Source organism: Ailuropoda melanoleuca, chromosome 15 (genome assembly GCF_002007445.2).
Source record: "Ailuropoda melanoleuca isolate Jingjing chromosome 15, ASM200744v2, whole genome shotgun sequence".
Lineage (NCBI taxonomy): Eukaryota > Metazoa > Chordata > Mammalia > Carnivora > Ursidae > Ailuropoda > Ailuropoda melanoleuca.
This window is the reverse complement of record NC_048232.1, coordinates 59,958,567-59,973,420: the sequence shown is the minus strand read 5'-3', so window position 1 is coordinate 59,973,420 and position 14,854 is coordinate 59,958,567. Positions and strand designations below refer to the sequence as shown.

The 14,854-nt window shown below is 35.8% G+C and overlaps 1 protein-coding gene across 2 annotated transcripts in view; it reads left to right on the top strand.

Moving 5' to 3' along the window:
- KITLG (KIT ligand) overlaps positions 1-14,854 on the top strand; it is an 81,228-nt gene that overhangs the window by 53,730 nt on the left and 12,644 nt on the right. Inside the window, exons 4-6 of one of the 2 annotated variants that reach the window (XM_019802245.2) lie at positions 4,793-4,963; positions 7,312-7,471; positions 8,280-8,363. In XM_019802245.2, coding sequence (XP_019657804.2) covers positions 4,793-4,963; positions 7,312-7,471; positions 8,280-8,363 — 415 coding nt within the window. The remainder of the gene's footprint in view (positions 1-4,792; positions 4,964-7,311; positions 7,472-8,279; positions 8,364-14,854) is intronic. The other variant, XM_019802248.2, reaches the window with a different exon arrangement.

Sequence of the window (14,854 nt, the reverse complement as noted above, 5' to 3'; positions counted from 1 at the left end):
CTGGTCCAGATGTGAGACCGCAAGACTCATGGTCAACCTGGCGGAAAAAGTACTGCAGCTGTATGTGCTTTGTACCACTGGTAAAAGAACGAGGTGAGTCTTGGTGTTCTCATGTGTCTGTTTTAAATTTATTGTACAACCTTGAACAAACCACTTCACGGCTCTAGGTCCTGGTTTTCCCATTTATGAAATTGGTGGGACTGGAGCAGGTGGTCTTCAGTATTCTTTCCAGATCTAAACTATTGTGATTCTCAACTGCATGGCTCTAGGTTCTTTTGATTTCTCAGCCAGGAGGTGAATGCTGGAAGCACAAGAGGAAAGAAAGGAATGCTTTGTGCCCTGGGCGTTCATACCTCTAATTGTGGCTAGACTGAGGCTTGACACACACATATTAAAGCAAAGAAAACAAAAACAATCGAACTGGGCAGTAATGCTGGTAGTTAGATCAGTTGGATTAGAAGACAGGGTGCACGCTTGTGACTATTCCTCAGAGGGCTCATGATTTATGAGTCTGTGCTTTTCTGCCTATGAATCTCTAATGGATTCATGATCCCAACTCCTGTGTAGGGAACTTTCACAATGTAGAGACCTACCTACACTGCCAGGGTCTCAAATGTATGGGTTCTGGGACTGCAGAGGTGTTATATCACATATCCTATATTATCTGTTTTATATATCATATATGACCTATTTTAAATTTATGTGTGGTTTTAGAACGTACATAGATATTTTCATTATTGCTCTTTGGAAGCAGTCTTATTCCTACTCAGTGTAGAATGCTTTTAAGTGTAGTAGTTTTTGTATCTTTTATTTAATCATTTAGTTAAACATTAACTTGGTCATGGTGCTTTAAAATCCCGTAGGAGTTTACAGCTTTTAAACAAATCTTCAGTGGCGGTGGCATGGTCGCAGGTCAAGAATTATCGATGCATTGATGCAGTTAGCATTTTAGAATGATACATGTTACATAGGAACCGAAAGCGTGTTTTCCCAGTAGTCTTAGCCAGAGTGGCTGTAATTAACCCAGAAATGTAAGACGGAAGCTACCAAGAAAGAAGATAAGAAATTGAGAGTCTGGACTTAAGGAAACCCAGACAGATTTTCCTTTTCAAAGCAAGGAGTGTATTTTGTTTTGTATGTATATTTAGGTGAATGGAACATTAAATTATATGTACTTCAAGAATTTGAGGGGCACTTCTTTGGCCTCCTGTGTGGCTTTATCAGCTTTCCTAATTCTTCACATTCTTCTGCTAGTAAAATAGAGAATATTATTTGTATCTTACATTCTTCTGATGAGTGTTGTGAGTTAATATTTATACAGAACTATTTAAGTTTAAAATGGTCTCTCAAAGCTAAGGAATAGTGACAGTAATGCCTGTTATTAAGGCAAAGGGAAAAATTACATTTGGGAAACTTAGAGCCTTCAATCATCCATTTCCTAATCATAATCTTGGAAGAGTCGATAAGCGTATCTATTATCTCACAAATGAAATACTGAGTTTCCTGTGTTTCGTTCTCTTTGCAAATCATTGACTATATTTAATTAAAAAGAAAATATGAAACTGCTTGATGATCTAGTCAAAACTGGTTCTCTCTCTTCCAGACAGGTCAAAACTGGCTGATGTTTAATTTTTTTTTTCAGCCTCAGATCTATCTTTAATAAGTCCAAGAATCCTAAAAAGCTAACATGTAACTCTTTCAGCAAATTAATGAAAAGATAGAACTCTGAATTGATTATACAGCTTTTTCCAAGGAAATTTGGCAAGAATGAATAATGAACGAAATACAATTTACAAGAGGTTTAGAAATGTGTTTTCAGCAGTGTAGTAGTACAGAAGCTCCTATCAGCTAGCAATGAATTCCTCATAATTTTTAAAGGGCAGATTTTGGGCTAAGAGTGGATTGTGAGATTTCCAGGATTTAACTGTAAGAAATTATAAGTTAGGCTTGAGAATTTTGCTGGAAAAAGTTGATTGCTTCAGCTGTTGATTAGGTATGTGAAAGTTGGGGACTGGTGGGGGACTGTGGGTGGCCGTGAGGGAGTCTTCATAGCTAAATAAGAACTTGAATACAGAATGCAAACACAGAGTTCAGCTGAAAATAGAGATAAACAGAAGTGGTGGCAGTAAGCACCCCAGAGTTCCCTGGTTTAAAAATAAGAAACCTATAAATAAAATCGTTTTCTACTTTAACCACAAAAAAGAAAAAAAAAAAAAACCCTGCTCACTTAAGGCTTCAAGACTGCAGAAACTAAAGGAGTACCTTTGTTCAAAATGGGAATATGATTTTGGTTTTTCTATGTCAGAAGATCTGAGGGAAGGATAGGCAAGCAAATTTATTAAGTGGCATGAAGACAGAGTTTAAAGAGACCAACACCTAGAATCTGCTTGCCACAGAAAAATTTGCACAATTACAACAGAATGAACTAATTGGGGAAGGCTGCCCTACCGTATAAAGGCTCTTCAAGCAGTATTTGCAGTGTGTGCTGTATCCCATATCCTAGGAAATCTGCCCCTTGCTGACAGGGCTGACTATCTAAAAGGGAATTATCATTGTTTAAATGGAGGGAGACTTGGAGAGCCATTCAGCCCCAAAGGAAAGACTGACATTTTGGAAAGAGACCTGTGAATGATGCAAATGTGAACTTACATGTGCTTAAGATAAGCACTGATTAAACAAAACAAAGAATCCATTCTGAACATACTTTGGAAACACACAGTCTTTGAGAACTTGGTTGATGAGTTGAGTGAAATGGCCTAATTGAACTAATTCCCTTTTGGGGGTTTGTTTATTCTCCTTTTCTGAAGCTAGAGCCAACACTCCTGAAAGTTTTGAATGACATTTAGTGCTTCCAGGAATTGGGGCTTACCAATTCGTAGATAAACTGGTTTCCTTTTTGGCTGTGTTATATTACTTAAAACTGTTCTGTTAAATGAATAGAAGATGGCCAGCCCTCTTGTATAATTTAGGATAAATTACTTGGCCTTCCCCCATAGAGATATTCTGCTGGTACAAAGAAAAATCAAGTTCAGTGGTTTGATTCATTTTATATGGCATGAGTTACTACCTATAATATTTTTATTACAACAGAAGTTATTTTAAATTATTTAGGAGCTTATAAGCCAAGGCAATTATTGCTATCCCCAATCTGATTTTCCTCACTTGTTACATTTTACCAGAGTTTAAAAAAAAAAAAAAAATCAGAGCTTCTACTTAAAAGATCTTTATACAAGAAAACATAATGTTCAAATACACAAAGTATATGAACTTATTTTAAGTAATTATTTTAAGTGATGTTACACAAATTTAAAAAATAGATTTTAATAATACACATCAAGGAGATTTTTTTCTGGTAATCTAAACCTTTATTGGCCCAGAGCCATTTATAACAGAGGTTGGCAAACTATACCCTGTAGTCCAGATCCAATCAGCTGCCTGACTTTATACAGCCAGCCAGCTGAGATTGGTTTTTACAGATGAACATTTGCCGTCTATGTGATAATAGAGAATACTTTGAAACCCCGCTAACCAAAATGTTGACCCAAAATAACGAATTCCATTCTTATCGGTAAACCTCTATTACAAAAGATTAAATTTGATTATTATACAAAAGACATATTTAATTATTATTACTACATTTTAATTTTGTAATAAAAGTGTTGTAGAAATTTGCTTTCTCTGTATATGTGTACCTACATAATATCCTTTATTTTTGCCTCTTGGCATGCAAAGCCTAAAATATTGATTTTTTTAGCCCTTTACAGAACATGCAGTCCCCTGACGCAGAGGATTTTTTCTCATTCATTTTTTATTCACTCATGCATCTGTTCAACAAATAGTTTCTAAGCAACTTTTCACAAGCCACAGACGCTGTTCTAGGCCATATTAAAAAAAAAATACTGCCTGCATAAAACTTACATTCAAATTATGTACATTATCTCCTTACAACTACCTTGTTCTATTATTCCCGTTCTACAGAGAGGTTCAGAGAATTTATGCAGCTTGCTTGGAGTTTCTCAGCCAGAATCGATCCCAGTTAGACCTGACTATACATATTTGAGCTTCTCGCCAACGGCAGGGCTAGCTCCATGGGCAAGGCTCCGTGCTTGGTGTAAAGCTCTGCTGTCAGCATCTTGTCATGATTCATTCCTGAACACATTTTTGAACAATAAATACATTATCATTTTGCACTCGGCTCCACAAATTATGTCGCTGGTCCTGCTGCTAAGGCAAAAGTGCTTCTCTCTCGGACCACGTTCCTGCCAGGGCTGTTGTTTGTTTTTTAAATATCCACGTGAATTTATCTATGAAGAAGCCTTGGAATCTATCAAGTACTTCGGAAAAATCTATTTTTAATCCGTTGTTTCATATTCCAGTCCACCAAAGACTGCAAGTCCTTGAGGTCTAGGACTCTCCCCTACAATGCTTTTTTTTTTTTCTAACTCCCTCAGCATAAAGCTTTTCTAAATACAGTGTGAGTAAAAGGAGTAGACCTTGTCAAGGGTGAGACTTGGCTCCATCTTTAATTTACTTCCATGGAAGAGCAACATTCTTTACCATCAATACTTTGGTCAGGTTTTTATTCATTTGCAAATTTCGAAGCAGGTGTTAAATCTGAGTTAAAAAAAAAAAAAACAAAAACAAAAAACCACACAAGAACTGACCTATTCTGATATAAGGAAGTTCTTTGTCCAGCAGCAACTGAAACATTAATGTCTTTGAAGAAGTGTGCTCCAAGTTTACTGTACTTACAATAGATTCCTTTATCTTCCTTTCTTTCATTTTCTTGCAGCCTAGTCATTGTTGGATAAGCGTGATGGTGGAACAGTTGTCAGTCAGCTTAACTGATCTTCTGGACAAATTTTCAAATATTTCTGAAGGCTTGAGTAATTACTCTATCATAGACAAACTTGTGAAAATAGTGGATGACCTTGTGGAGTGCATGGAAGAACACTCATTTGAGGTAACTTTGTATTCCTTGGGATTGCTTCTTCTTGCTCTAAGACCTATGCTGATTGCTGCTGGCAAGGGTGGCGGTGTCTTTGTGAAATTTTTAAATTTTTTTTAAGGTGAGCACAGAAAATAGGTGGTCATAGTCACCGGGCAATGATGAAATATACATTAAGGCTTAGATGTCACTTAATATAAAAAAAATTTATTCACACAACAATGTAAGAAAATAGCCTTTTATTTCACAAGTGAAGTCCTCATAACCCACCTTTTAGATTACAAATGTTCATTTGCCTTTAAATGGAAAATTATCTATAATGAACACTCAGACTTGCCCTCCTAGCCACAGTAAGCATGTTACAATGATGAAGTGCACTTTAACATCTCCAGGTCATTTGCTGCTTAGCTGTCACCAGCTTCAGAATGCGGGCCTGGCAGTGCTTTGAGATTGAAGTATACGGACGAGGCAGTGTGCAGAGACTAGCAAGAGGTGTGAGAGTTCAAATCCTGACTCAGTCACCAGTTACTTTTGTGAACTTACCATCTCTGTGTTCACTCTCTTTATTCCTAGAATGAGGACAGTGACAGGATCCACCTCGTGGAGTTGACGTTAGGTGATTTGTGATCAGCGCCTTAGTACCATGTCTGGCAAAATAAATCTTAATAAACATGTTTATGATTATTTTAGAATACCACATCTATAATAAACTAGGTCTTAGGAGACCTGCTTAGGCACAGAGTTCACAGTTCAGTGTCTACCCCACAGACCTTCTAGATGTTTAAACCTAAGGTTTTGAGCATGATTCTGTACTCCGCAACTTAAATACTTCTTCTCATCCAAATTCCAATTTCTCTTCAAGACCCAATAGCCGTCCCGTTTGTGTTCAAACTCAGAATTCTTACCATACTAAGAGCCTCCTCACTGCATTTCATCACTTCTTTGCTTTACTTTTTCATTTCTAAACTAGTGTGTCTTACAGTCTGTGACAGAGTTAACATGTCTTTTTATATCGTATTGGTACAAATAGTGTTCTGATGGCAATGAAAAGAGGTAGGGGTCACAAAAAGTAGGGCATATGAGGAACAGTGTCATGAAGGAAATAATCCACCCATTGGGGCTTGAAAGATGAGTTAGTGTTAGGTAAATGGTGATGTCAGGAAGAGCATCCCAAATACCAAAGAGTATACATTTACTAATCCTGGCACTGTGGCTAGAACCCAGGTGGTGTTTCTCCGTTGTTTTGGAGATGGAGCTAATATGTATAAAGCACTTAGTGCGGTACATACCAAGTGCTACATAGGTGTTATTACCTACTTTTATTTATAGATAATCATGCATGAATGAATTCCTAAAATATAGCTTTCTGGTTTGCTTTCTTGGGGAATTTCTAGAAATTAATCATGTTCTTTATTCTTTTAAACTCAGTCCTTTTGCTCAGCATTATGTTTATAAGATATAACCACCACTTTGAAGCATATAGCTGAAATTAAGTTTTTCCTGCTTATAGAGTTGACTTAATATATCAATATTTATTAAACCACTCTTCTTTTTCTTCATTTTTTTTAATTTAAATTCAATTGACCAACATATAGTACATCATTAGTTTCAGATGCAGAGTTCAGTAAGTCATCAGTTGGTTATAACACCCAGTGCTCATCACATCACGTGCCCTCCTTAATGCCCATCACCCAGTTACCTCACCTCCAGCAGCCCTCCGTTGGTTTCCTGTAGTTAAGCATCTCTCATGATTAAACCACTCTGCTGTTGTCTGATGTGTTCTATAACACTATTGCTCAGAACGTTCCTGTATGTCTCCTGGTGCACCTGTGCAAGAGTGTCTCTAGAGTGTTCACCTAAAAGTGGAATTTCTGGGTTACAGAATGGGCCCATGTCCAACCTTACTAGATGATACCAAATGCACCAATTTATATCATTCCACCAGTGTATGAGAGTCCCCCTTGAGCCATATTCTTGCCAATATTTAGTATCATCAGACTTTTTAATTTTGGGCTATTTGGAGCATGTGTTACAGAGGGGTATTTTTTTTTTAATGAGGAATAATTATTTTAATGAGCATCTCTAAAGAACAGTGTCTCTAATTTGCTGCTACCATTAGTTTGTTTTGATGTTCTATTCACCTTACCCCTACCACCACTCCATTCCTTTATATGGAGTTGAGCTCCAGGCCAAACTGGATGGGATCACTATCTTACAGTACCAATTTGTATTATGTGTGTTAAAACAATCGTCTAAAAGTGTTAGTTTTACTTGAATCTTTGGGGGGCTTATTGCTAGTTTGTTACCTTGACATCAGTTAAATCTGTAAACTATCTGAAAAATATAATCCTGTTTTCTTCTAGAATGTAAAAAAATCACCTAAAAGCCCAGAACTCAGGCATTTTACCCCTGAAGAATTCTTCAGAATTTTTAATAGATCCATTGATGCCCTCAAGGACTTGGAGACGGTGGCATCTAAAAGTAGTGAATGTGTGGTCTCTTCAACATTAGGTCCTGAAAAAGGTAAGACATAAGCATTTCCAATTTAAATGTCAAAAGCAAGCTTGAATCTTGTATGTATAGGTAAGAATCTACCTCTGACTCAAATATATGTGTAGCTAGAGAAAGATATATGTGTATATGTCTAATACAAAGACATATATCAATGACATGAAGGAAGTGATCAGTTGATTTATTGGTTTTCAAACCAAAGCAACAGTCATCATTTTCAAATATAAGAATTTTGTGTGGGTAAACAATATGGGAGATAGTGACTCATTTTTTATCTGATATTTTCTAGTATTGTGTAGTGTATCTTATTCTTCATTTCCAGTTTTCTTAATGCCCCCTTTTCAAATCTTTTCCTTAAGGTCTACCTCTGAGTCATGAATTCTGATCTTCACCAGTTACTCTGTATTGAGATCTTTTTTTCCCCCACTGGGTCCCTGTAGTACAAAATCTACTTCCATTGCTTTTTTTTTTTTTTTAAGACTAATTAACAATTTGTGTTACTTATATTTATTAACATATGTAGGCAATGAATCTTTGTTCTATAAAGTGACCATGATGAACTTAATAAAAATAGAACAGGACCCAGTAAGAAATAAATAGGATCTGAATAATCAAAATTTGGGAAGCAGACCTTGAAAGAACTCTGGTNATGATGAACTTAATAAAAATAGAACAGGACCCAGTAAGAAATAAATAGGATCTGAATAATCAAAATTTGGGAAGCAGACCTTGAAAGAACAATTGCACTTCAACCTTTTGCACACTCTGTAATTTATGTAAATCACCATGCAACACTGACACATTATTGCTTTCTATTTAGATTCCAGAGTCAGTGTCACAAAACCATTTATGTTACCCCCTGTTGCAGCCAGCTCCCTTAGGAATGACAGCAGTAGCAGTAATAGTAAGTACATACATCTGATTTAATGCATGCATGGCTCCAGTTAGCACCTATGGGAGTATTGCATGGGCTTTAAAGGAAATTTCTGCAATTATTACTATTAATACTGTTCTGTTACTGTTCTTCCTGTTATGGCCTTCCTGAGAATTAAATATTAGGTCTGTATGTAAGTGATGAATCACTAAATTCTACTCCTGAAATCAATATTACACTATATGTTAACTAACTAGAATTCAAATAAAAATTTGGGGGTGCCTGGGTGGCTCAGTTGCTTAAGCGTCTGACTCTTGGTTTTGCTGAGGTCCTGATCACAGGGCTGTGAGATTGAGCCCCACTTGGGCTCCTCACTCAGTGTGGGGTCTGCTTGAGATTCTCTCTCCCTCTCCCTCTGCCCCTCCCGCTTGTGTGCTTGCTCTCTCTCTCTCAAATAAATCTTTTTTTTAAAAAAATTTTTTTAATAAATAAAAGGTTTGTAGAAATGGGTTTCCCTACAACTCAAGATGATCTTTAGAGAATTGGGTCAAAATCTGCTAAGATTATTTTAAATAAGTCATATAATTACTTTTAGAAATACGATTTAAGCTTTATTCATTGTCAATATATTTTTGTGGAATTGCCTGACAAAAATGGAATTTTAAAATTGAAAGTACAGTTGTTGGTTGTATAGAGTTCCAAGGATACTTTCAGTTTTGTATATATCAGTATTTACTATTCTGTATTTGTACATATGATGATTTTATTTACTATAAAATTATGTCAGAGGAGAATATTTTTCTTTTCCTGAAATTTCTGTCCTCTTTGACTAAGAACCCAATTTCCTGGAAGCCTAATGTCCTCTTTTCAAATACAGGCAAGGTCATTATAAAGGTCATTGGATTTTACTAAATATTCTTATCCTCTAGTTTCATGGAAGCTGTAGAAGGAAAAAAAATCGTCCTATGATCTTAGCTAAGAAAGTCATCCCTTAAGACTTAGTAATGGGGCACTGTCATATGTTCAGGGACANAGTCATCCCTTAAGACTTAGTAATGGGGCACTGTCATATGTTTAGGGACATAGAGGACCTACCTATAAAAAGGAGTAATCAATTTAGTACAAATCCACAATAGCAATTCTGCAATTCAGAATTTTTTAAAAACCTCTAAGATCCATTTGTTTTGGAATTTTTGCCACCAAAACCTGACCTGACTTAAGCTGAGATAAGGCTGTTTGTAGTCCTTTTCCTTCTAAAAGTGAATATTTAAAGGTTTCACTACTGAAATAACTGTGTTTGATTACAGTGTGCTACCTAGACTTCACTGAGGATATTATATACAATATCTGTAGACAGAACCTTCTAAAATCTGAAATTCGGAAATAGAGAATACATCAGATCTGAAAAGTTTTTAAAAAGTACTGTGTGTTAGCCAGTTAAGGTCTTTCTTACTAACTCCTGATTTTATTTTATTAATCTTTTCAAAGATGCAACTTCTGGCTTCTTAATTTATATTTCATTGATTTCTAATATTTATTATTTGCTTCTTTTTACTTTGGGTTTAGTTTGTTCAGCTAAGTTGTAGCTGAAGTTCTTAAGGTAGAAAAATTTAATTTGCGATTTAAACCATTCTGATTTTCTGATATAAGCACTTAAAGTTATAAATTTTCATGTAAGCAACTTTAGTTGCATCCCACACACTTTGATATGTTGTGTTTCCATTATCATTTCTTTAAAAAAATTTTTTAATTCTCCATGTGATTTCTTCTTCAATTCATGGGTAATATAAAAGTGGGTTATTTAATGTCTAAACTTATGTAGTTTTTCTGTATATCTATTGGTTTCTAAATCCTATTGTCAGAAAACATACACTGTAATCTTTCAAAATTTATTGAAACTTAGTGTATCATTCAAATATCAAGTGTAGCATTCTCAAATTTGGTCAAAATGGCTGATAGTGTTCAGATCTTCTATATGCTTATTAAACTTTTTGTCTAATTTTTTATCAATTACTAAGAGAGGAGAATTAAAAATCTTTTGCTTGTGGATTTGGCCATTTCTCCTTTGTTTATGAGTTTTTCACTTCCTGTATTTTGAAGCTGTCTTATTAGGTGGTTATAGATTGATTATTGTTATGGGTTCCCTGATAAACAGACCTTTATATTGTTAGTGAAATATTCATCATTACCTCTGCTAGAATTCTTTGTCTTGAAGTGTGTTTTGTCTACATTAGTGGAGCCAGTTTTCTTATGCTTATTATTTTCATGGTATACCTTTCTTCTTTTCAACCTACTGTCTTTATTTTTAAAGAACATCTCTGGTAGACAGTATATAGTTGGGCCTTGCTATTTTAGCTAGGCTGTCTTTGACTTTTAATTAGAGTGTTTTATCCATTTATATTTAATACAGTTATTGGTATGGTTGGATTTGGGCCTACCATTTTGTTTCCTATTTGCCTCATTTGTTTATTTCTCCTTCCCAGGTTGATTTGGGGTTATTTTTTATTATTCTTATTTTCAACAGATCTCTGCATTATTTTATGGTTGTTTTAGGAATTACAATATACATCTTGCAATGTTCTACTTAATATTGTAGCACTTAAGCAAAAATATGAGAATCATCTTTTGTGCTATGTTGACATGTAGATCTATATAGGTTATAAGCCTCACAGTAGTCTTATAATCATTGCTTTAAACTATCCTATGTCTTTTTTAAAAAGCAAAAGAAAATAGTTGTCTATTTACCCATATATTATTTCTTAAACTCTGCATACCCTCTCGTAAGCCCAACTTTCCATCTAGTATTAATTCCTTTCAGGCTAAACAACTTCCTTTAGTATTTCTGATAGTGTAAATCTACTGGCAACAACATCTTTTTTCTTTTTTCTTTTAATTAAGAAAATGTCTCTGGGGGTGCCTGGGTGGCTCAGTCTGTTAAGTGGTCAACTCTTGACCTCAGCTCAGATCTTGATCTCTGGGTTGTAAGTTTGGGCCCCACATTGGGCTCTGTGCTGGACATGGAGCCTACTTAAGAAAAAAAAAATGTCTTCAGTATTGTAGGTGCTTCTTACTAAATATGGAGTTTGGGGTTCACAGAGTTTTTTTTCCATCCTTTAAAGATGTCACTCAATTGTCTTCCTGCTTTTGTTTCTGACAAAAAGGCATCCGGAGTTTATATTTGTTCTCATATGTACTGGGTCATTTCCCCTCTTCTGTGCAATAGCTTGACTGAGATATGCCTGGGACTGGGGGTTTTGCTTTTTGTCAAGCTTCTTTGGCATGCAAGTGTATTTACCCCAAAATTTGGGGAAAATTTGTCCATAACTTTTTCAAATATTTTTCTTCATTTTTTTCTCCTAAGAAGAATCACACATAGTATAATCAGACACATACCAATCACATGTGTATTAGGTAGTTTGATAATTGTCTCACAGATCACGGAGGTTTTGTTCAGAATTTTCTCCCTCTCCTCAGTCTCTCTGTTCACCAAAATGCATAATTTTTTCAAGTTTCCTGGCTCTTCTGCCGTCTGTAAGCTGCTGAACTTTTCATCCAGTACTTTTTTTTTCTGTTTTTAATTTTTTTTAAGACCAGTTTATGGTTCATAGGAAAATTGAGGGAAAGGTACAGAGTCTTCCCACACACCCCCTGTCCACCCATGTGCAGCTTCCCAGCATTCCCCACAGAGAGGTACCTTTGTTAAATTGACAAACCTTCATGGACACATCATAACCATTCAAAATGCCTGTTTTATGTAGGGTTCACTCTTGGTGCTGTACATTCTATGGGTTTGGATCTAGTACATTTTTTCATTGCTAAGTTTGTATTTTGTATTCTAGAATTTGCATCTAATTCTTTTTACATTTTCCTGCTGAGATTTTCCATCTGCATATTCATTATGATAATTTTTTTTCTCTTTGGCCCCTGGATATACAGTTGACCTTTGAACAACAAGAGTTTGAACCATGTGGGTCCCCTTATACACAGATTTTTACAGTACTATAAATGTATTTTCTCATGATTTTCTTAACATTTTCTTTACATTAAGAACACAGTATATAATATATATAACATACAAAATATGTGCTAATTGTTTGTTATTGGTAAGGCTTCCAGTTAACAGTAGGCTATTAGTAGTTAAGTTTTAGGGGAGTCGAAGTTATATGTAGATTTCAACTGTGCAGGAAGTTGGCGTTCTAACCCCTGCATTGTTCAAGGATTAACTGTAGTTCTAAAGTTCTGCAGTACTTGTCTCCTAATCTCAACATCTAGGGTCACCTCAGGGTTGGTGTGTATTGACTGCTTTTTTCCACCTGATTATGGATCACATTTCCTTTTAAATGGCTAGTGATTTTTGAATCCGTGCTGGATATTGTGGATAGTATGTTTACAAGAATGCAGATTTTGTAGCATTTCTTAGAGGCTTTTGAGTTTTGTACAGATAGGCAGTTCAGTTAGTGGCAGATTATCTTTATTTTCCTTCCCAGTCTTGTTTTTAAGCTTTCTTAGAGGGAAGGGAGAGAGTAGGCTTATTTCTAAGGCATGGAATTTCTGAGATAACTCTTGAGTGCCTAGAAAATCTTCCCATTCTTGCTTGTCAGAGCTCCTTTGTCTCTGATTGACTGTCAAGGTCATACCTTCCCAGGTATTGTTCATTGCCAGGTTTTGTGAAGTCTCTTCTTTGCATGTACAGCTTATTTTTTTTAACCAATGACTTAAGGAGATTCCTCCAGAGATTCCTGGTGCTCCTTTTCTGCACAGCACCAATAACCCTGCCCCACAAACTCCAGCCACATCTGCATCCTTAAACTTTAGTGTCTGATTCCCTGTCTCAGTGAGACTGCTGAACCCTACTTGGTTTCCGTCTTCCATACCTCCCAGCCAGAAAGTGAAGACAATCATGGGCTTTACCATGTGTGTTTTTACTCTTAGAGATTACATTCTTGAGCTACCTGTTGTCTAATGTATGAAAATAACTGCCTCCAATAATTTGTCTGGTATAATAATTATTTAGGTTGGGAATGCTAATCTGCTATAATCATGGTTGGAAGCAAAAGTCTTTTCTACTTATCTCAAAAGACAACTGAATATAAAACACCTATTCGTTTTTTTTTATTACAAAATGAATGGCCAGCCTTCTTTTATCTTTGTTTTGGTTTCCTATTTTTTCCTTTTTTGTAAAAAAAAAAATATGGATCTTGCATAATTTGCAGCTTTTTGTCAGGAGACATCACTCATCAATATGGCACTTAGATACCCGCGCACAAAAACTAGCTTTTGAAGAGCTTATGTTCTTGTAAAAGAAACAGTCCTAGTACTTTATCATATATATCATATATAGAGAGAGATATATATCATATCTCATATCATATATATAGAGATATATCATATATATATATGTATTATAATAGAAGTATGTAAATGTTTTTGGTCATAGCATAAAGAAGATAAGACTTTTGCGGGGGCATATGGCCTGGGAAATTTGAAGTGACCAGGTTAGTTTGTAGGATAAAATCCCAAATAGTGGCCATGCTAGCCGGAAGACCAATATATATGAAGGAGTCCTGAGATGTGAATGTCCTCTCTTATCTTATCCCATGATTCTCCCTTATGAAAGTGTCAAAGTTATCCAAAAGGAGTTGTGTTTTCAAAATAATAGTAATCTTCTTTGTACCAAGCTAAAAGAATGTTTAAGATCCTTGTAGACAGTATTTAAATGATACGGAAGAAGTCCTTACTTTGACATTACATTATACATCTTCTAATAAGAGAGTCTTTGAGTCAGACTGGCTGGGCTTATATACCAGTGTTAGCCCTTGGATAACAGTGTGACCTTGAGCGACTTACTTAATCTTTCTGGACTTGCCAGTCAAATGAAGGATCATAGTACCTCCTTCATAGAGTTTCTGTGAGTTTTAAATGTGTTAACATGCATGAACTTGGAGCCATGCCTTATATATAATATGTGTTCATCATTATTAGAACAATTAGGTGCACCAAGGCTGTGGGTCATTAATTGTGGCAAGCCTACAATGAGCTTTGAATCTGAATTAAGGAGGAGTACTGAGTTGCGGGTTTTCTAAGAACCAAGAGGGTCCATGCTCACAAGTATGGTGATGCCTATTAAGCAAAATCATTCGAAAAAGCAGTTCAGCAAAATTGTAGCACGGTTTTTCGTGTTCTGTATTTGAACAGATGTTGGGTATTATTAGTCAAACCAAACAAGTCAGTTCCCACGAATTTTGGACAGTGGGCCATTTCATAATAATGATATACAGTTATAGCAACAACCCAGGGATTTGGGATTACTGAAATCCTGTCCAGGTGAGCTCCCTCACCCTACAAGTTTTGTGTAGCAATCTTTACATAAAAGCAAAGCCTTGTTACTAGCTTGGGCACTGGTACCAAATACCCACCACTTGGGCCTTGAGGCACACAGTTCAAATCTCATTGATCCCTGGTAGATAGCAGCAGTAGAAACTCTTGGGAGTCATGCCCTGGAGATATGAATAAGCCTTTTC